Source organism: Ischnura elegans, chromosome 1 (assembly GCF_921293095.1).
Source record: "Ischnura elegans chromosome 1, ioIscEleg1.1, whole genome shotgun sequence".
Classification (NCBI taxonomy): domain Eukaryota; kingdom Metazoa; phylum Arthropoda; class Insecta; order Odonata; family Coenagrionidae; genus Ischnura; species Ischnura elegans.
This window is the reverse complement of record NC_060246.1, coordinates 125,944,059-125,968,256: the sequence shown is the minus strand read 5'-3', so window position 1 is coordinate 125,968,256 and position 24,198 is coordinate 125,944,059. Positions and strand designations below refer to the sequence as shown.

Below are 24,198 nucleotides of genomic sequence, written 5' to 3'. Positions count from 1 at the left end.
GATATGCCCGCAATACACTTATGTTGTTCGTTTTGCAATCATAATGCGTTATTTGTCAAATCTATTCAACATTTGCAAAGATTTAGGTAGTAATGACACTTGTAACACCTGAGAAGGGAGGGGAGTGTCACTGACTTCCACTATAGGTAACAAACACTACTAGAATGCGCGCGCTTTGCTATTGCAGATGTAAACTTTGATTGCGGTGTTCGCGTTGCTTCTTGAATACAGTATGATTTAAAATCAATAATTAAACATTTCTCACACATTTTTAACAAAATCTGAAATACTCACATGCCTTTAGTTATATTGCAGAAGTCCATCCTTCTTTCCTTTTGTCCAGCAAAGTGATCAATTACATGTGTAACACGTACGTTCGTTGAAATCAGCGCCGGGCAACAATTTCTTTCTGATTGAACACATGGCAAGGGCACTAGTCTATAAATAAACAAGGGACAACACAAAATGGGCCGACGAAAAATACGACCAAAAAGAACAAGGTGCCTGGACACAGATTTGGGGACAGTTTTTCCCTATATTTCCCTAAAACAAAAACAAGCACTGTTGATTAATTCAAATTGTCTTCTTGAATGTACTTACAGCACTAAGAAACTTCTTAGTCGGCAATTAAGCGCAGTTAACTCCTCAAAAATGATGTCTGAACTCATTTCACTCCGTTCTTTCCGAGAGTCTTGCCGTTACTATAAGGAAGACTCAAGGGAGATAGAAGTCATGGTCCACTGGTCCACTAATGCTGATTCAGCTGAGGGACGAATTTAAGGTCAGCAAAGGCATTCAAGCAAACAAAAGACGTCACGGACCATCTCCTTGAGCCTAAGATTCATATGTGGTAAACACGAAAAGCCAATGGGTCGCACTTGGAATAACCATGTCTTCGAAATCATTGCCATGATATAATAGAATATAAATTCTAGATCGTAAAAGAAGACGACTCTGAGCCACAGATGGGAGGTGTAAGGATCTCCGCACTGATATAAACTCTTCGAAGCCACTTAAATCAGACCCAAGTGGACATTTTCCGTCAGATAGCTACTGCTCTGCCGCTGAGGAATTAAGTGAACATGAACTAATAGAACAAGGACGGCTAGAAAAATGATGAACCTACACACAAAAGGTGCATTGTACGCGGAACTTTTTGACATTCATTGAATGACTCTATTTAAAGTCATGTTTTACGGGTTAAATCATGTTTAATCCTTCACCCTATCACGCACGCGCCTATTTCTTAAATTATAAATCAGTGGGGAATGTTAACTGATTTCTCCTAATACTGCAGGTCTTTTGATAAATTTATCTGAAAAATAGGTACCGCATTTCTAAACATCAGGAAGATATGAATACATTGTTCAGGCCTAAACATTATGATATTAGTTTCCCCAAGGTTCTTGAAATTCGTAATCATAATAGAACTGTGGCAAATACTCGAGAATAGTTTTCCTACATCAATACGGCCTTTAACTGGTTGGATTTTATGTGTTCCGGAATTCAAACACCAAAAAACGCAAGCATAATGGGATAATTTATTTTCTGTAGCAATACCTATACCAGTAATTAAATATTAAAATCGTATAACTACACCCAGTACAGTGACCATTCTGATTCCGTACGTCCCTTTTCTGTGGCAGCACCAAGTAGATGCCAGATTATACGCCCGCCGGCCTGCGCAGCGATGTCAACTCATACGTCGCTCTGCGCATTTTCGGACGGCGTCCCAAGACTTCCATAAGACACAACGTTAGATGCGTCATAGCACCAGCGGCCCCCACCACTACCTCTCTCCATATAACTGCATGGGGATGGATTGGGACGTTCTGGCCAGCGCCCCACGGCTACAAATACGAACTTCTCGCGCTATTTCTTTTCGTGTTTTTCCAACACTTTCGATGTATGTGACTGAAAAAACACTTTGATTAATTAGATGTATAATTATAAATTAATGGATATTTATTTTTTTTACTTTTTCAAATATTTGGGAGGGGCGGCGTCCGAGAGTCCTCATGGGCTAGCCGCCACTGCCTAAGAGGTTTGAGCTCACTCAAGGCTCATCATTGCCACATGCCTTTGCTCAAGAGTCATCCATCATGGTTATTTTCTCATAGGATATTCTTAGTTGAAAATATGAAGGTAGGTTATTCTTATTTCATCCAAACCTTTGCCTTTACAGATACAAGTATGCCATCAGAGTATTTACAGAGCTCCTGGATCCAGCATTTTAGCACCCTCACCTGCCAATTGTAGACAGGGAAGTGATGTGAAAGGTGAAAATGGTGGAGGTATAGGCATGAATACTGGAGCTGAGGCCAGTCCTAAGAGAGCCTATACCCTCATTGGGCTATATAAAGGTGGTATTGTAGCCATGAAGCCAATACATAAGCGCAGTGTTGATCTCACTCGTGCTATCCGTAAAGAACTGAAACAGGTATGTGATTGGATCATTTACTTATTTGCTATGCCTCAATTCAATTTCCAAGATGTTGTGCAATTTCTGCCAATTTTTGTAGCAATGTTAGTTTTAATCTGATGCCATTGCAGATAAGGGAAGTTCGTCATGAAAATATTATACCATTTATCGGGGCATGTGTGGATCATGGTAACTTGTGTATTTTGACTGGATATTGTGCACGAGGAAGTTTAGAGGATGTACTAGCCAATGATGACTTACATTTAGACCACATGTTTGTTTCATCTCTTGTTGCTGATATGCTGAAGGTATTCTTTATCATCTTTGTCTGTTTTGAAATTACTATTGGAAAACAGCCTTTTTTATTTCTGATGTAATTATTTTAATTGCTTTTATTTTAATGAAAAATTCGTATGGTAATTTATTCATCTAATGCTGATCTTTTGCATGTGCAGGGAATGATATATTTACATGACAGTGAAATAATTTCTCATGGGAATTTAAGATCAAGCAACTGCCTTGTGGATAGTCGCTGGGTATTGCAAATTTCAGACTTCGGTCTCCATGAGCTTAAAGGTAGGCTTTTGTTTTTGTCTGCCTTTAGTGTGACAGTAGTAATTAGTAGCACTTTATTTTATAGTTCTTTAGACATAATGTTTAGCTTACAAAAATCGATACTAAGGTTCAAAAAAATAGATTCATGTCATTTATCACATATTAATTATGTATCACGTCATATTAATCACATTGTACGTACAATTTGGTTAAAAAATATGGTATATGTAGTATGGTATGTTACTGTTGTGCTTGCATTTATGATACTAGGCACTCATCTTATTATAGTGGATATGATAGGTCAAACTGACTGAGAGCAATGTTTTTGAAATTATAGTAATCAAATTAAACTAAAATTATTTATTTTTAAGGCATACATGTTCAAGCACTTTGTACTATCTTTCAGTTTTAAATATTTTATATCTTTCCATGAAAATAACAATGCTCTGATTACTGACTCTGTGGAATTCTAATTGTTAATTGCATTTTATGGTACCATCCATCTGTCATGTAACTCGTCTCTTCCCAGACGGCACAGGAATTTTATGTATCTGAATACGAGGGTGGACCATCGAGATACAAAAATCGCGCTTAGGAAGTTACTAAAAAGATTTTGTTTCTTTATTTCCTTTAATGACGAAAAAAGATGCAAGGGGACTGGCAAATTCATATGCATCGATAAAATTGTATTCGGTCTGGGACTATTTTCTTTCGCGGGTGGTGCCATCGTGCCATATCCTCCTAGAAAGAAGGCCCGATCACAAGCCTGCACAAGCCTTTGGAGATCGAGCTGTTTACGTTACGTCTCACCACATTTCAGGGATTTTTGTGGTTAAGTTGGTGAAAAATAGAGTGTCTGGTAATGGTAAAGTTTCCCTTATTCTTTAATTTCATTCACTGGGCTTCAGAAACGTGTTTTTGAGGCATTTTTGTTAAAAATGCCTTTCGTGTGTGTATTGTCGGGATGTAATGGAAACTCCAGGACATGGTTCAAGTTTTTAGCTTTCCAACAGATCCTGAGTTGAAGAAGAAGTGCATTTGGGCAATAAGAAGAAAAAATTTCACCCCAATGAAAAACAGTAAGGTATGCACTATTTCTCGCTGTAATTATTTGGATGTATTTTTAAGTTAGAAGTGGCTTCAGGATGTTGATGCATTACTTCGGTACTGAAAATGGTGATTCAAAATATTGTAGCAGCAATTCATTAGAAAATTCTTGCATTTTAGTTGTTTTTGTTAATTATTTACTATATTTACAAGCCTAGTAATTTGATTTCTCATGCAGAAATACCAAAAATTGGAAATGATGTGACCTAGTAAGTGACGTGGTATTTTATTATTTATTAATTTTAGGTGTGTGAGTTTCACATCACACCTTGTGATATCAGGAAATAATCTGTGGCCTTGGACGAGAAGACTGGGAGAAAATTCTTGTTGAATTGAAGGTGCCCAGATTGGAGGAAGGTACCATTGCTTCACTGTTACCTGTCGTCAAGAAGACAGACATTGTGGTAGAAGTGACACATAGATCTATAGTGGATGTGGATTTGTTTTGTGCAAGTGGATGCTGTGATAGTGGACATTTATCGGAGAAAGTATTAAAGATAGTTATTACCCAGATAGCACAACCATTTGTATACAAATAGTAAATCTTCTGTAACCTTACAAATTGTACCGATTTTTGTAATACAACTGTATTACAGTTGTATTCAAACGTCTTGTATACAGATGATTTGTAATACAGTTGTAATACAAAGGCAAAATACAAGGGAATTTGTAATACGATTGTAATAGAGGACATTTGACACTGTATTACAATTGTAATACGATTGTAATAGAGGACATTTGACACTGTATTACAATTGTAATACAAATGTATTACCACAAATGTGCTGTCTGGGTATGTATCGGCCAGTCCTCTTTTAAATAATTTTCTATTCAAAAGAGATTAAGAGTAATTGTTTCGCCAAAGTAGATATGGGTTAGAAGAGAAAATTGAAAATATTATTGTGATTGACTAAAGAAAATACATAATATCTGTATTGTATTTCTGTGTTTTTTTCTTTCCTGCCTCTTAAAATTGCTTGTGGTGATGACTTCATGCAAAGTAAGTATAAAATCGGAGGTGTGATCTAAGAGATATCATGTTTTATTTTATGAGTGTTTATGCTGGTGATTTGGCAGGACTTTCATATTTTTAATAGGTTGATACATCTACTGCAGTGACATAGAGACTTTTACTCATCCCAAATAATTTTTCAAATACTTTAGTGCCTGGTATGGGTACGTTTTAGTAGCCGAGACTGAACTATTCGTTAATTTTTGCTTGCATTTTGATGAATTCGATCATAACAATAGCAGATGTGTCAGCAATCCTGTTTCATCCGCAATTTTTATTGATAAAATCTTATTTCGTCAGGCTTTAGGGTAAGCTTTTCAATGCTCATGGGTAGGGACATGCAAAAGGTGGGGTTATTTTATAGCCAAAAGTGGTGTTATTTTTCTACAAAAGCGATGTTATTTTGCCCTGAAATCGGTGTTATTTTAACGGCAAAGTAATTTATGTTGATTGAGAGCCATCCTTCCAGTGGCCCACCCATTGCCCTAAATTTAGGATATTATTGATCGGGAATAATTAAAGCAATAATGTACATGGAGTATTGACTTAATTAACCTATTTTACATATTTATCCTTCGCGTATACATATATCTAGCTTACATAGAGAGAAATTACTTTTAAATGTCTGTAATTTCAAATGAAATATGTATTGCTATTGTGATCAAGTTGTCATCTTTTACATTTGTTCTCTTATCTGTTATCACAGTGCTATAGCAGGAAAGAAATCTTTCTCAGTCCATGTTTGCAGAAGGGATCCAAATTGCTTAAAGGCACTTAGATGCAAACGATGTCTCAGACATTTGAGCTCCAGGATTGCTTTAATTACATCCACTGAACCGCGGGAATTTTGCTTTTGTAGTAGTTTCTGTAATTCTCCCAACCCCAACATCAACTTCTCTGTCTCCATTGATTCCAGGCCAAGATTTTTTTGTTTTTAAGTCAGGGTTCATGTCTGTAGACGGAACTTCTTGGGGATCAAAAACTGAGATCTTTTCAAATACCTATTTTTCTGCTTAGGTCTTCTACCATACGAGAACTAAGTTTGGTTGACGCTTTTTCAGCCATCTGCATAGGTATTGACTTTACAGCAGCTGCTTTAGAGGTTTTCATGTTTTGCAGATGTAATAAGTGGTTTTATCTATAAAAAAGTACTCTTTATGAATTTTCTCGAGGCTCATTTTTAACTTCCTTAACTCTTTCTAAATGGTGGAGTACTCTCCTTAACATGAATGCGGGACTGCACTCCATGAGACTCTTCGGTCCCCTCTGTATGGAGCATTTATGTTGGACGTCTGTTAAGAAAGGTCTTGCAGATAATCAAGCACTCTCAACACCAACCTTTTCTGATCCTTCCTAGTGGGCATTTTGCATTATCTTGGACTCTGAGGGTAGTTGGTCTCCCTCCTTTCGTGGTTTACAACCCTACCAGCAGCATTGGTTCGCTGTCAACTCATGCTTTGTTTATGTGGATAGCTATATGGATGATTGTTGCTTGCACGTAAATTGCAGACTTTCAATTGAATTCCTCGATTTATTCTGAGAATTTTAAAATTTTGAATGAAGCTCTACCGTCAGCATTAACGAATTTAATGCCTTAACAATTTCCATGTTGATTTTATACTGAAATCGAGATATAAGTTAATATTTATGGTAGAATTTCGTTTAAAAATTTGTAAACGCTGCCAAAAGACAAAGAATTCAATTCTTCGTTTATATTTTTTGAGAAAGAACCATATATTTATTTCGCAAACTAACTGAATGAACAATTGTATGACTGCGGTCCCTTGCCACAAAGAGGGGTAATAAGAGACGAGGGTCTAGGTTCATGCTTCCGGATTTCGGAAGTTACAGATTTTGCCAGTCCATGGTGTTGGCCTGTGTTGGGTCCCGAAACTAAGACTTTGCGAACCCACGAATGTCATAAAAGGAGGAGAGCAAGGAAACGTATTTTCGGCATTAGGCCTGCGTAGGAAAATCTCAGACGAAAATTTTCGCCTTTCGTCTCCCGGGTCAAGAAACGTCCTGCCGCATATTTTCGTCATCAGTAGCGAAAGGGTTAACTCTTTATAGAATGTGAGTATTTGGATAGTTTGAACCCTCCAGTAATTTTATTAAGTCAACCATCAGATTCCATGGCATTTTTGCTACTTTGTAGACATCGTGAATTCGGTTTAGACATCCTCCGGACAAACAAGTCGCCTTATTTCCTCGAGGGTGTTTCTTTGTGGAAACCATGAATTTTCTCCAATTCATGGGCGATTTTCAACAACTCAGACGCGAATTTCATCGTTTTTTCCTTCTGCTCTGCATGAAATTGTTTTTCGATGCGTAAATTTAAGCCGTAATTTTTTCACGGCATTGGCCGCTCACAGACGCGACTAATTTCCGCGGGCCGCCGTTCCCGCCACAGCGCCGTAAATTCCAGAGAGTCGTCTTGTCGGAAAGTGGCCTGAATTTTACGGCGCTGTGCAGGGAACGGCGGCCGGCGATAAGTCGTTTTGGCACAAAGCTGCCACAATGTAGCTCCGTGTGTATTTCACGGAATAGACGGCGCAGAGCCACTTTTTGCCGCTTTCAGACTTTTGCTTTGCTCCGGCCGTCGTCAACGGCACGGCACTGTGCTTTCAAATAACCATTGGTCTCAATGCATGTCTTCAAGCGAGTCGAATCGCGCAGTTGACGGCACGGCGTTGTTGACGGTCAGCAAGTCAAGGCTCAATCCGGCCCGGCGGTGCGCGGTTTATGCCGTGAAATACACATCGTGCTACCTTGAGGCTACTTTCAAACGCGACGACTTTTCGCCGGCCGCCGTTCACGGCACGGTTCCGTGAAATTCAGGCCACTTTCAAACGAGACATCTCACGGCGCTGTGCCGTGAACGGTGGCCCATGGAAATTCGTCGCGTCGGAAAGCGGCCAATGCAGTGAAAAAATTACGGGTTAAATGTACGTCTCGAAAAATAATTTCGTGGGAGGAGCATGAGCAGAAGAAAATAATGGTGAAAATCGCGTCTGAGTTAGTGAAAAACGCCCATGAATTGGAGAAAATCGCAATTAACACGAAATTCGCGTATTCGCGGGAAAACCCCGGAAATCGCGTATTTCGCGGGAAAATCCCGGAATTCGCGTTAAAATTCGCGTTATCGCATTTGCGACTTTTGCATGTCCCTACTCATGGGCTATGTGATGTCTTATTTACTGTCAAAATTAATAAGACTTTACTCTTATTAACATCTCAAGGTTTCCAAGTAAGTACGAGCCACGTATGAATGCTGCATGCTGGGGATGCTTGAATTAGCCATGAATGAGCCGTGACTGACAAAGTTTTTGTCGGTCGTGAGTTTTTCATGGTAATAAGAATTCATGATATAGTATTATTTACCTATTGAGAACTTACAATTCTTAACATTCTCACTACGGTCGGTAGCTATCGATTGTGTTGCGTTTGATACATTTTTCGATCGTGCCAGGTACGATATATCTAATTTTCAACCTAATCGATTGAGATTAGCATGAGTGCTGTGTTCCTGCGCGCTTCGTATCCTTTTGTACGCGCTTCGTAGCGGACATTGACATGCTTCGTACGCGTATTGTGGACAGGCCGTGAATGGATATTATCCATTGACGAAAAGCGACGGAGTGGCATAGTATCCCTGTAGTCAATGGATACTATCTACTTACGGATTAGAAATGGGGGGTTCTGTGCCGTCTGGGTTTGTTTGTCATCAAACTCTTCGATTTTGATTTGGCATGATTGAACTTATCTTAAGCTTACCAAATACATGGATTTTAATTGTTTAGTAAATATATGTATCACTTAGTTTAAAGAAATCTTTTTAATATGCATGGTAAAGACGTAATGTAATTATGCCTTGAAAGTGCATTTTTGGAAATTTGCTAACAAGGGGAGACCACGAAATTGCTCCGCCTTTTTCAATGCCGTATTTTTTATGGCCTTCGGAATGGTGAACACATCCCTGAACTAGTAGTAGTTCCGTTGAATGGGCCTTAGTTTGCCTGTAATTAATTAATTTTCATGTGGTACTTTTCACAAGCCAGTTATAGTTCCATGATCGCATCGCATCATACAGAAGGCGGGTTAGATGGGGTAGGGGAAGCATTTACGGCTACCACCCAGGGGACTTGGGTTCGGGGCTCCGTGAAGGTTGTATATTTTGTTGTCTTCATTGTGATCATACGGCATCAACTTTTTCATTAATTTTAATTGCGACAAGCATAGACATGAGAATATTTTTTTATCATCATAATGGCGTTTAGGTATTTAAGCAGTGTCATTTCAAACACGGAGATACGAAGACTACACTAGCAAGGGTTGGTGTGCGCCAAAATGTTAATGTTTTCATTGCTTATACTGATCAACTTCCACATTAAAAATGAAAACCACTCTTGCGAGACCACATGCCATTAAAGGCTCACGGCAATCAACAACATGCGTACAGACATAAGTAATAAGAACACAGAACGATTATAAAATGCCATATTTCTTGAACACTTGTAATTCAATTTACTCCATAGGGAGTTTACTTACACAGTACCTATGTGCTAAAAGAACCATTCCGAAATATAATTTCCATTAATAAATAGGATGAAATAAAAGTTGATGACCCTGGACCAGGCGTGCTAGCATATAAAATACGTCAATCTTCGAAAACCAAGGATTTCAACATCGTATGTACATTCTGGGCTAGAATGGTCTCGTGTATTCCTACAATGTACTTTGAATGTCTACATCGCGAGTTTTCAAAGTTCATGGTATTGTAGGTAATTTTTTTAGATCAGCAAGAGGAACCCGTCAACCGTGGGATATAAATTACGCCGCGCGACCAGCGGTGTACCACCTGTGTACCTTTATATCTGTATCACCTATAAATGTGCAAGATTTTACTAATTTTTACAAATAAAGATTAATTAATCGAGTGTTGTCATATATGCACATAACATGGGCAAAGTACGCCATTCGCCCGGTTGTGTAGAAATAACAGTCAATGCTATAGGGTTAAAAGCAACAATTACACCTTGCAACAATTACAATGTGTCTTGTGCTCTCCGCTTCCCAAAATCTTCCGTAGCCCTTCCAATATAATAACAAGATTTCCACCAACAAATGTCATTTCTTCAAAAAAAAAAGCCACTGTTTTAGCCCCCCGTTAATCTCTCGGTATGTTTTTGAGGAGAGTAGAAAGTGGAGCCTTCACTTCCACACGTTGGAAATGACACAGCTTAAATACCTAAACGTCATTATGATGATAAAAAAATTTTCTCATGTCTATGCTTGTCGCAATTAAAATAAATGAAAAATTTGATGCCGTATGATCACAATGAAGACAACAAAATATACAACCTTCACGGAGCCCCGAACCCTGGTCACCTGAGTGGTAGCCGTTAATGCTTCCACTACCCCATCTGACCCACCTGCTGAGTGGTGCGATATCATGAAACTATAACCGGCTTGTGAAAAGTACCGCATGAAAATTAATTAATTACAGCCAAACTAAGGCCCATTCAACGGAACCACTACTAGTTCAGGAATGTGTTCACCATTCCGAAGGCTATAAAAAATTCGGCATTGAAAAAGGCGGAGCAAGTTTCGTGGTCTCCCCTTGTAAGTGATTTTCAGGTATAATAACTATGGAATATGGAATGATTTGAAGTTTTTTTGCTCTCCATATGTTCACACATAAGGATTTTATGCTTTATCGTATCTTAGTAAGGCCGCTTTCAGACTGGACGACTTTTCATCAACCGCCATCCACGGGATGGCACCGTGTTTTAAAATAACTAAAGGTCTTTATGGATACCTTCAAACAAGTCAAATCGCTCCGTCAAGGGTGCAGCACGGTGGACGGCCGCCGTGGTCTCCACGGCTCCCATTTCAATCCGGCATGGCACTGTGCCATCTACGGCTTGAAATACACACAATATTCCCTTGAGGCTGCTTTCAGATGAGAGGACTTTTTGCCGGCCACCATTCACGGCACGGGCCGTGAAATTGAGGCAACTCTCTGCATTTCATGGCGCCATGCTGTGAACAGCGACCGGTGAAAATTTGTCTCGTCTGAAAGCGGCCTAAGATAAGCCTTCATCCCATTTTGCTGTATATGTATATATATTATGTTTTTTCATTGTAATTCTCTGTTATCAGCTGGTCAAGATGAACCTGATTCAGTTAAGGCTATGCGACGTTTGCTGTGGCGTGCTCCTGAACTGCTCCGTGATGCAAATGCTCCTGCCAGAGGAAGCCAAAAGGGAGATGTTTATTCATTGGGAATAGTAGTATATGAAATAATTGGTCGTTCCGGGCCTTGGGGAGATACTTGCTACAAAGTAGAAGGTAAGTTTTTTTTAACAGGGTGGGATACAAAAAATACCTTTTCCTCCTCCCCATTAGAGAGATGCAGTAATGTATCCTATTTTACCCTATTCTAGTGTTGTACCCTAGTGTTTTTGGTGATCAACATTTGCCAGGCTGAATCAATCTTGCCTCTGCCATCTTGTTGGCAATCTGTTTCCTGCCTCTAAATGGTGTGGCAATAATTTATGGTATCCCAAAATTGGTGATGAGGAAGGTGGCTTTAGTGAAAAAGTTTATTTCCGAAGGAGAGAGTTAGAATCTGCACCAGGAATATGTGGAAAAGTATTTAATTGTCAATGATTGGTGGGACTAGGAAGCTCTGAGAAATGAATACATAGCCATGCTATTATCTTTATTTAGGAAGTCTGCTCATGGCATCCTGAGGAATTTTTGTGCTCCAGGGGAACCCCTCTAGTTTATCTTATGGGGATTTATGTAGTACGTTAAGGAAGCATTTCAGCTGTCTGTGATAGCTTAAACCCATAAATTTTATCAGCATTTTCGAGTAAAAATGACTTTACTCAGGGAGTTTGCCATGAAGTTGAGGAATGCAGATTGAGGTTGCAATATCAGCACCTTCATAAACCAAGCAATAAGAGACCTATTTATTTGGGGCTTCTGTGACAGACATATTGTTTTTGCCTTATGCATCAACAGTAAGGAGTTGATTTCTCAGAGGGCTACAAAAAAGGAGCAAGTTTGGAAAGAGCTACTGTGAATGCCATCGCATATAGTCTTTTCCTGCCATTGGCAGATATTGAGGCTGAGCGGGAGTTGTTTGAGGGAGCAGAAAACCTTTTAGGTGGAATCCTGCCGCATTATAGGGGAAGATTACTGGAGTGTGCTTCTACTCCAGGCGGAAGAGCTCCTTGAGCGTGGAATTTTGATTTAAAAATGCAAAATATGATATTTGTGCTGGGCATCTCAAGGCAATTTGCAATCAAGGTTGTTTTTGTACGTACCCTAAAACTTTCATTTGTGAAAACATTTGTGGTTATCAGATGTGTTGGGATGGGGATGAGTTGTTGAAACACCCTCTATAGTATTACCACCCATGTGGTATGTACAAATGATAAGGTTCACCGCCCATATAATTTTAGTTGACTAAAAAATTCTGTAGTGATATTACATGTCTCTGAGTTTAATTCCTCTATTATTGTATCTACGTATAATTTTTAAGGGGTACAGGCCAAAGGCTACTAAGTTATTATGATGCATAGTTAAAAAAGCCTTGCTGGTTTTGTAGGAGCAGCAATTGTGTGGACTCACCATTATTTATTCCTCATAAATCTAATTGTGAATAATTAATTAATGGTAATTTTAGGAGTTGACTCGATGTTATTACTTTATAAATTATTAGAATTCAGTTGCCGAGAATAAAATTTGGAAATGGAAACAATTTTGCCATTAACAATAGACAACAATTTAAAGATTGGGTTGATGGTGCTCTCCAATCCTGTCATCTAAATTTTGAGCTCTTAAATAATTCTTGTTTTATATACATTCATCATCACCTGCTCCATAAGAAGTGTGTAGAGAGGAAATATAATCATGATTTGGATGATAGTCAAATTCTGTGCAATAAATGAAAGCTTTTTTAGAAATAATGGTCAATCATGGGACAAAAAGTTTTCCACTGTGCGATAATTTGCCGTGTGGTACTTGGGTTTTAAAAAATCATTAGTTTATGTATGATTTTTCTGAATTTTTATTCATTCTCTTCAGTTGCCATGATTCCCATTTTTTTATTTCAAATCTCTTGGTTTCAGAAATATTAGAGCGTGTGATGTACCCTGAAAAATATTTTGGGTCAAAGTGTGAAAATGGAGGAAGTGTGAGATTTGGAAGCATTAAAGGTGGCCACAGTAGTAGCGAAGGAAGCAGCCACTCAGATCATTCAAATCAAAAACGTGTCTTCAGGCCTCCAACTGAAGGACTTGATGCAGCTGATTATGTTATTCGTTGCCTTCAAAGCTGCTGGGATGAAGATCCAGAACAGAGGCCTGATTTAAGATTTGTGCGAGTGCAAATCAAGGAAATGCAGGCTGGTTTGTGAGTAATTTTTTTTGTTCTTATTAGTGTAATTAATTTTCCTGAAATCTCATTTATAACCTGTCACATGTGTTCGTTCCTTCATTCCACTGATTTGAACGCTCTGCAAAATTTCCACATGTGCTAAGGGTAGTTAAATACAGTGGAACCTCGTTAAAGCGAGTACGGGCTATAGCGACACCCCCGCTATTACGAGAGATAGCCGATGCACCGTCAATTGACCCTATAATAAGCGTGTTAAATAATTCGTTTTTACGAGACCCTTTCGGTGTTGGCTCTCGCCATAGCGAGAGTTCCACCGCCGGAAGACTTTCATCAAGACTCCTTAACATCTGTAATTGCTAGCGATCTGTTAGAAATGATGTTAATGGAGTGCTCAGTCTCAAATTTATATGGTAAACTGTCGTTCGATAAATATAATGATTGACAAAACAATGCATTGCATGATTTTAATTCAGTGCGGCGCTTATAAATTGTTTGAATAGTTAGTCGTTATATGAGTAAGGAAATTTATTGATGCAAAAAAACATCGCCTTTCGTCTGGATTTATGCTTACGTTTATCGGATATATGTTTATCTGTCGCCGCACCACTCCTGTTCCTGTATATCTGTTCGCAACAGGTATATTGGCTATTATTTGCTCCACCTCCGGTAAAGCGACAATTCGCTATAGCGAGTGTTTATTAGTGCACCGTGGGGTGTCGTTATATCGAGGTTGCACTGTATAGTGTAAAGGTGATGGCTTTGCTTTTTGATCTCTTAGCTTGGTTCACTGAATGTAATCAGGTCAGTTTTCAGCAATAAGTTAGTAGAATGCTCATTGATTGAATCAAGCTTGTAAGTATAACATAGAGCTTTATCCACTTTCTCTTTCTTTCATATATTTATCTGCACAATTTTGGAATATGTATATGTATATAGATGTTACATATTTTGGCTTGAATCAGAATACTTTATGAGGTGCATTTGGTCAATATTTTATTGCATCATTTAACATGATATTTAATCAGGGTAATGTATTAAAACCTCCATAAAATTAATTGGACAGAACCGGTAAAATGGTGACTATGTTGCAACATCCTTAGAGATGTGCTGTATGGAGGTGGTTTGTGGGTTGCGTTGTTACAGGATGTGTAAAGAAATTATGTTGATTGAGCCTCAATCACAAATTTAGCAGCTATGGTGGACCCCTGCTGGGAAGTCAGGTATTTGAAGGAAGGAGACATTCTGACTGCAGTAGCAAGTAAAGCATTTTTCATGATAATGTATTAGGCTTTCAGCCATTTAGGGTCTTTTTTTTTGTCAAAAATTTTGAATGGTCATCTCTTGAGAAATGCCATTTCACGACTATTAGTCAATCATACTAGATGTGGGGACCTTTGGGCTGTGCCACCACCATAGACCTGTGCATGGTCACTTCTGAGCTCTTAGTGAGTGCATCTATATACTATAGCAGTTCTAGCCTATATGTGGAAGGGTGTCTCAAAAAATTAAAATTATTTAAGCTATTGTTATAAAGCTAATTATTTGACCTTTCATTAGCAGGTGAAACTATGGAAACATATTGTGGAATTTAAGCATTCTCATACCCATTCACCCTGATGAAATTCCACTCAGTTAAATGTTAGAGGGTTAAATGTAACTATTGTGTTGCACAATGTTATGACTGAATATATCAAATTTACAATTTCATTACCAAGTTTTACAAATGTGCAAAGGTTATTTGCCCAAAGAATTTTTGTGCAAAGGCCTTTGACTCAAAGGCTCGGAGACTCCAAGTCTCGGAACTTTGTCTCCAAAATCTGCTCTCCGAACCAGCCATCCAAACCAGCCATACCAGGAGATCAAAATACTCACCAGAAGTGATAATGAAGACGAAGATAGTGACTCTAGAAACAGTGTTTTGTATTTTTTCTTATTTCGTGCGTAATATGAATTTATATTTATCTAAGTGAAATTGCTTTATAAATATAATTTTGCAATTTCAAACAACAAATTTGTTTGATTCAAGTAGTTTTATGAGAATTTTTCGGGAAAATATTCTTCTAAAAAAATTCGAAATGTTTCATTCCCATGTTTTCAGAGAACTCGTGGAGAGCAGACGCGAATGAGGAGTGTGGATTTGGGCATCATGGATATAAAATTTGTTAATATCATAAATCGTAAATACCTAGAAGTATGCTAGGAACATTGAAAGATTTCATTACCTTAAAAGTATTTTTTGGTCTATGATCTAATGCCCTTTTGCTGAAACCCCTAAAAATAACCTTAGAACTTCGTTTAAAAGTTCTATTGGCATTGCAAAATGAAAGGTATACATTGATGAACTGACATTTAATGCAATAGTAACAATTAAAAAAAATTAAAATCGAACTAGTAACAATAAACTGACCGCAAAAGTATGCCGTGATGGGCTGCCTGCGGGAAAAGGGTCGAGGATTATATTTGCCCAGTTGCCGAGGAAAGGGTCCGGCACCCCGCTAGAAAAGGTAATTAAGTGGAGGGAGCGACTACCTGGACGATTCCTTGCCGAGGAACAACTCCGTACAGGGCGAAAAAGAAATGCTCAAAGCCTTCGTACAGCCAAAAGCAACTTCCCGTGAAGGAGCCCGGCGCGAAAGGGTTAAATAGCAAGTATAGTGGAAGAATACCTGGATCTGGGAATCCTAGGGATGAGGCATAAACTGCAGTTTGGAGTGAGAAATACTCCACTTTTCATCAATCAAAACTCTCTCTCCCTCCAAGACCTCATTCCTACCATGTCTTTCCCCTTCTTGACTTCCAATGGCTTGCCTGAACTGTTGATCACACCAATTGGCTTTGTCTCCATCCAGGAGATAGAGGAGAAGAAACCCGGCAGTATGCTGCTCCCCAAATCCCTACTTGAATGACGAGAACTGTTCCAGAGTTTCCTCCCAGGAAAATTGGGGAAAATTGACTTGTTAGGGCTGACTGGGATTTTGGGAGTTTTTCCTCCGCTTCAAAGTACCCCCCCCCCTGCTTCAGTCATTTCCCCCTCCATTCTCGCACTGTCTTGTTCCATCTCCCGTATATCAGCCTTCGATGGAGTAACATTGCTTGACCTCTGACAGCGATTCTCAACTTATTTTTGGTGCTGACAGACTCGCCTTTTGTAGGTACTTAGTTTTTGTACCGGTTAAGGTTCGTTTTTGAGATCATTAGTCATTAATGGTAATTATCGAAATACTTGTTAAACTGAATATTTTCACTTTCATATGCTAGTTAATGGAACATGACAAGTAATTTTTGATACAATTGTTTCTCTTGGTGGTTATTAGTCTTGTTTTGTAGAGTTTTTCCCTCAAGTAGTCAGTGACAGATGAAAGGAGTTCCCAGTGTCTGGGCTTACGTCATGAATTGCCAAGATTTGATAACGTAACGCTATAATATTTGAACCATCAAACTTCGATATGAATATAAACTTGGGGTGGAGAGTCTAATAAGGTTTTTTTTCTTTTCAGGAAACCTAATATTTTTGATAACATGTTGGCAATCATGGAGAAGTATGCATACAATCTAGAAGTCTTGGTTCAAGAAAGGACCATACAATTAAGTGAGGAAAAGAAGAAAACAGAGGCTCTCCTTCATCGGATGTTGCCAAAGTAAGGAGAATTTTTCAGTCTTTGTTCATAAAACTTTGCGTTACGCAGACAAAACTGAACAGGTACCAACATTGGTACTTATCTCTTAATTTTGCTCATGGAAAATGAGTGATGATAGATACCATCTTCAAACTCCTCTCCATCTTTTTCTATCCATAGAATATCTAGTTTCTTTTGAGGCTAGAGTGCTAAGGCTTAACCCAGGGCAAAACTTTTTCATACCTTCTAGTCCTAGCAAAAGATAAAAATGTCACCCTTAAGGAAATTTTTTTGCCTCATTAGCCCTTTTATAATTCATCCTACTAAGTAATCAGGATGCTGGATCTGAGTGCATAATCAAGTTGAGCTGCTAAATGGCATATGTGAAAGTGTCTGAAGGCAGGAAAAAATCATGTGTGAGCCTTAGGTTGGAAAAAAAATATCTCCAAAATCAATTTTTTTATTGACTGGGCAATCATCTACAGAGAAGTGAATAAGTGTTATTTAGGGGTCGCTAGTCTTCAGCTGGACTGAGTGGCACTCTTCAATATACCTACTCTTTTCCCCCTCAACATTAACACCTGTTCACCTGCATTTAGATGATTTCCAGCCCATTCAAAAAACCTGTTTTGAAGGTGCTTATTTATTTTTTCAAATTTGGAAGGATACAGGATCAGGGTGTTGAAGTTGGCTGCTGTGCTCTTTATGTAACCTGTATCCATGTATGTACTGTCAAATAAGTATGGAATATCATATACTCAATACATTTAAAGCATGATGGACCATAATTTCTCATATGTTATTAATTTTATCGACATGAAGGACTGTGGCTGAGGCTTTGAAAAGAGGAGACCCGGTTGAAGCAGAAAGTTTTGACTGTGTGACAATATATTTCAGTGATATTGTTGGTTTCACTGAATTAGCAGCAGTCAGCACACCTTTACAGGTCTGAGCTTTCTCCTTGATTGCAAGCAATTTTAGACTTCTCTTCAATGGATCGTCATTCATATGCTTTTGAAGTTAGTATGTAGCTGCATCCACTTGTGGTTTGCACGTATGTATTTTATTTATTTATATATCATTACATTTATTTTAGCCTCAACCACTGTTTGACATTGATTGATTGATTTTTATTTTGCTGTACAGTTTATTTTCTTGAGCTGTAGTTTTTCATACTGTGTGCATTAGTTACTTTAATTTTGCTACCAGATTTTATCTTAAGTTTATAATACATATGGTCTTTTTCTATGGACATACATATCTTTATAAAATGTCTAGTTTAATCCAATTGTAAGGAACTGGAGCAGAATATGATGGATTTGACTTGGTTTCAACGAGGTTAACTTGTCATGACTAGTCTTATAATCAGTTTTACAGGATCCTTCATTCATTTCCTGCTCAAGCCAATGCTCTGTGTGGAATGCATCATCATCTTGTGATTCTATTTTCTCTTAGCTAGCTTTACTTAACCTTTTCGTTGTGTTTAATGAGTACCTATCATCATCTTAGGGTGTTTTATTTCTCTTTGCAATACAAATGTCTTTCATCGTTTTCTATATGTATGCATGACCATCCAATTATGAACGAAAAAAAATTCAGGAGCTGCAAATGGCTTCAATGTAGTCTAAAGGCAAAGTACTATGTACTAATTTTCATTCATAGGTTTTTGTTTCTCCTTTTTGTTTGTACTGACTTTATCTTGGATGATTTTTAGCTACAAATGCAAGCCAAAAAAAATCACTACTCTTTTCTAAAGCACAATCAATGTTACATATGTACTTTAAATAAAATGAAGTTTTGGAACCATTAGCTTGTGAGATAACCTTTTGCATTGTTTTAGGTAGGTGTTCAATAATGATTGTTTAATATTGAAAACCATTTAAGCAATGGAAATGAAATTGATTAAGAATCATAACTAAGAACCAGGACCAAGAGCTAATGCAGGGAACTTAATTGGAATCAGAACTTACACAGAAGTGTAACGGTTGTATCTTTTTAAAAAAAAGTATGATGAAATTGTGGCTTAAGATACCTTTTTATTATTAGTATCTTTTTTGTTTGAGTTGTATCAATTCATAATGAAATACGTACTTTACATCATGTGAACAGTTAACCCTTTCATTGCGTAACATTTTCTCAGAGTTGTTTTACATTGGCAGAGAATTTTTTTTCACTGCATTCACTTTGTTTTTCGAAAATATGAAAAAAATAATAAAATAAGGATTTGTATATTCATTTGACTATTTATTAAACAATTTGTTGATGGCATCACAGTGATGCCATCTGCACTTGTGTGATAAATGCTCCGGATATTTATGCAACCCATTACACAAACATTAGGAGCAACGCACAAAATATTTTTACTTAGCAACTAAGAAGCTTGAAATAATTTCTGAAATGCTGGCGGGATTGATTTATACAATTGAATTATAAAATAAGAGAAATATTTCTGCTGGCGTCATCCACTATCCATACATCAAATTTTGGGTAAATTAAGTTTTCGAATTTTAATTTTCACATTTCTAAATTTTTAAATTTACGAGTAACTTAGATTTGCATGCAAACATATGGAAGCTATTTTATCTTTTTGATATTTTCTTTAGTGTTAATGCTTCAAAAATTAACTAATAATTGTGAAATTCTTTGAAACAAGGGTTCAAACTCAGCCCTGGAACTTCTGCACATCATACACTATCAGAGGTATACTGAATCGCCTCTTTTAATAGTCTTGCTTAGGACGTGAGGAGGATTATGTCTTCTGTTTGTTCTTACAGTTTCAGTGGTGTAAGTGTCCTTTTTGAGTAACTCACTAGATAATTCAACAATTATTATAATTTTCCATGTATAAACTCAGTGGCGTAGCCACGGGGGGGTTGGAGGGGGGGTTCCAGGTTACAACCCCCGTTGAGTCTTAGAGATGCCAAAAACGAGTTAAATGGACCCTGCACCCTACGGAAGGGCCCCAAAATCTCTGGTAAACAACCCCCCATTTCAAAATCCTGGCTACGTCACTGTATAAACACTGCCCACACAAAATAAATCTATCCATTAATTTTTACACGACTTTGTTTTCATGTTCCCTGCCTCCAAATTCAGGATCCTTCGCCCCAGTGTAAATTATAACATCTTGCACGAGACCATTAGGCTCAGAAAGCATATATGTATAATGTTATTCATGTTTGTGACGCCAAAGTAACATGGACTCATGTAGACAGAGTTCTTTACCCGGATAGTAAATTTCTTTCATTCTTTGAGTGAATAAATTCAAAAGGGGCCGAATTTTATGCAAGGGGTCCCTTGGTATTGGATAATGTACTCCAGGGTTCCGGCCAAAATGCATGCAACCAAAAATTAATTTAAATCGGCCTCTGGAAATAGTGCTGTAAAGGCAAGGAAAATCGAAGATATTTTCCCATCTTTTCCAATAATCTGGGATGGATGGCAATCTTACAATACCCATTAGGTAAATCAGACCTAAAAATGTCTCCAATTCCCCACGAGTAAGATTCCTATACTCAGTTATCCTTGAAGAACTGCATGTTGACATGCATTGACCATATGGACCAAAACCTTTCAGACGAGAATATTTTCTTCAGCTCCCACATACTTACATCCTCAATGTAAACCTCAGTTAACAACTATAAAATACATTACAATAAAATACATGACACCTACAAAATACACAAGACTGATGAGGTAGCTCTTTTGCAGTCAGAAAAAGATGTAAGCATTAACGTTTAGAACCGACGTACAAGAAGTATCTAAACGTGCATGCTCCAGATTTAACAGCAACATAAAATAATCCAAAAATAATTGTTTCTTTGTGCATAGAAAGTTTGCTGACTTTCTTTTCTGATTATAATAGCTCCATTTGGTTGAAGTAAAATATGTGAATTGCCTCAAAATTCAAAAAAACCTTCGTGGATGTATTGTATCCCATCAATTGCATCATGTTATTTTTTAATGCATCCGGCCGATTGCATCATGTCAATTTGTAATGCTTTCGGCAGATTGCATCATGCAGTATCAGCTCACAGATTGGTACTTCCATGCATTTGTGGGTTTCCTCTCTTTCATCCTATGCCACCCATCTTCCTTGTCAGTCTCCTCTCCGGTCTTGACCGATTCACCAAGATGTTCTCATTCAAAGGTGTCTTGTCAATTACCTCAGTAAATCTTCCTCCATGATGTTCACCTTGAACATCGCAATGGAGAAGACCCAATGCAATGTCACACATATACACTTGAGTAAATTGTGCCAGAGGTACATAGTTTTATTGAGAGGAGATATTCTAAGCCTAGTTCACCAAAGGCTGATACATAAACAGTCGTTGGGGTTTGAAAATAGGAATAACATTAAAAATAAAAGTTTATCCCATATTCCACGTAAGTGTCTAAATATGTGTAAAATACTGAAATGTCAAATAGAACAAGGCTCTACGGTAATATTAGAATAAATAAACTCTCAATAGAGGAGTGAAAATGCACCCAACTTCACACGCAATTGAAAGATCTTTGAAGGAGAGACTGTACTAATAGCGAGTCTCAAAAACTGAGAAGGAAGAGCTGACCTTCTCCACAATATGGACATTACAGAATAATTGCATGTATTTCTCACAAGAATGGCAAAAATTCCTCTAAAAATAGAGATAATAGGCGACACAGAGTGACTTGCAGTCTATTCTGAAGAGACGTAAAATGACTCTTTTATTTGAGCCCGAAATTCTATAATTTTTTCCCAAAAGATTTCCCCAATTCCAATTTCTCATTCGAAAGGAAAAATATGAAAGTTTTCCAAGAAACTTTACCAATATTTCCCATGAATAATGGAATGGTGGTCGTAATTATTCCCACCAAGTAACTTTAACAAACGCATACAAAATAAATTTTTTTAAATCGAAAAAATCTATTTCTTTTTCTGTAACCAATATAATCAAACCCCTATTGAAAGGATCATTTAGAAAATAAGTTGCAAATATATTCTGGAAGAATGTTATGAGATATAATGCCAAGATGTTAATATTAAGCTTAAAAAATTATAAAAACTGCAACATATTATTCAACTGTGTTTAGCGTGTGTATAGTAACCGTATTTTGTAATACGAGTATATTTTTCATCGATAAGATCGAAGAAAGATTATGACTAAATATTGTTTACAAAAATTTTCATAGGACTTAAACAGGAATGATAACCTTCAAATGTGGTAACATTTAGTACAAATATTTGGAAGAGTAAAGAAAATAATAAATTTAAATTGTTTTGAAATGGCAAAAATTCTTACAAATTAAAAAGTTCTCCATAAATGTAAACAAAGGACTCTAAAAATGTAAACTATTTTTCAAAAACGGAAGGCATATCAAGGTAGCTTAATCCAGTACATGTGCAGGAAACCATCATGAGAGTAGACAGAACAGAGCGAAGGAGCGTAGGGTGCGATTGAAAGACATAGGCCGGCGTGGCATCAATGTGATGCCACCCGCCTGTTGGCAGGTCCAATGCTGGGCATCAAGGCTATGCCATCCACACTCAACGTGTTAACTCAATTATTGCAGCATGATAAAATTGAACTAGTTTTCTAGTGGGCTGATGTATTGGTTTGCAGCATTTTAGCCAGATACATATACAGAAACCAATTTATTAAAACTACACAGTTTTCTTATCCACTCATATATTTCATCCTTAGACTATTCTATTGAAATTTTTGCTGATATTTGAATGCTGATTTTTTTTTAATTTTCATATTCATATGTATGATGGAAAATATTACTTATGATCAATTTTTTTAATGAACATTTTCATTAATCTTTTATTTTCCTCCGTAGGTAGTTGAAATGCTGAATGATTTATACACCTGCTTTGATTCAATCATTCCTCGCTATGATGTCTATAAAGTTGAAACAATTGGAGATGCCTACATGGTGGCCAGTGGTCTTCCTGTGAGGAATGGTGACAGACATGCTGGGGAGGTAGCATCTTTGGCCTTACACCTCCTTCAGTGCATTCAGCACTTTCCCATCCGCCATCGTCCAACATCTGAACAGCTGCTGTTGCGTATTGGAATACATTCAGGTGCTTATGATTATGTTAATGGTATTTTGTGTTGAATTAGGTTTTTCTTCTTAAAATGAATAGATCAAACTCATTGATAATGATACATGTTGATTTCTTTCAATTCATTGCAATGAGCGCAGTGTTTCCTAGATGGTCTTCTAGCTTTGGTCATTAAGTGATATCTAAACTCATTGCCGTTTATGCAAGGTTATTGAATTAATTTTGTTAATACATATTTTGAAAATGCCTTTATCATAAGTGTCACCAAAGTCCATAACAGCTTTGATAGAGAAGAAGGTGGCATTGCATAAAAAGTGGACAGTTTTTTATAATTCATATCCGTATCAGTTTGACGGATGAGTCATATTTACTAGCGGTCTTTTTTACCTCTAAGTACTTAAGCACTCATCATTGACTGGTTAGAGTTGAAATATTAGTTCCAGGTGGCCAATGGTGTATTGCTATATTCTATTCACCTTATGTTTGCGGGTGAGCTCTCAGAGGGCTTTGCTGTTGGGGAAGGGGTAGTATCGAGAGAGAGAGAGAGAAGGAGCAAACTTAACGTTGCCAAACGTACATAGCCACCCTACTTAGTCACTGAAAACGTGTGAGTCATGGGTGGCCACAGGTATTTTGGCCCCGGTGCCGAGACAATATAAATACTCATTTGGAAGGTATTAATGATAATCCTTTCACAGAAGCCTATGACATTGTCAGCTACCACTCTGAATGAGGCACCGCTGGTCAAAGGCATACTTTGACACATACATACAAGAAGAACAGGTGAGGTTTGGAAACACTGCTCTATGAGCAGATTCACAAGTTGAGAAACTTTCCCTCCCCTCACCCCCACTTGCTTTAGCCACACCAGCTCACCCGCAAAGATGAAATGAACAGAGCATATATGATTCAAAAGGTCCTGTAGAGGGCTCAACCGGCTTCTCTATTTAGGGAGGCTGACAATGCATAGTTATCCACTCTCATGCTAACCAAGAGCCATCAGGGAAGAAGGATTTGATGCCTC

The 24,198-nt window shown here is 37.7% G+C and overlaps 1 protein-coding gene across 4 annotated transcripts in view; it reads left to right on the top strand.

Moving 5' to 3' along the window:
* LOC124169429 (guanylate cyclase 32E) overlaps positions 1–24,198 on the top strand; it is a 64,149-nt gene that overhangs the window by 29,233 nt on the left and 10,718 nt on the right. For all 4 annotated transcript variants that reach the window (XM_046548037.1, XM_046548047.1, XM_046548028.1 and 1 more), the window contains exons 7-14: positions 2,186–2,440; positions 2,554–2,730; positions 2,878–2,998; positions 11,259–11,447; positions 13,238–13,520; positions 17,003–17,143; positions 17,945–18,068; positions 22,946–23,192. In XM_046548037.1, coding sequence (XP_046403993.1) covers positions 2,186–2,440; positions 2,554–2,730; positions 2,878–2,998; positions 11,259–11,447; positions 13,238–13,520; positions 17,003–17,143; positions 17,945–18,068; positions 22,946–23,192 — 1,537 coding nt within the window. The remainder of the gene's footprint in view (positions 1–2,185; positions 2,441–2,553; positions 2,731–2,877; positions 2,999–11,258; positions 11,448–13,237; positions 13,521–17,002; positions 17,144–17,944; positions 18,069–22,945; positions 23,193–24,198) is intronic.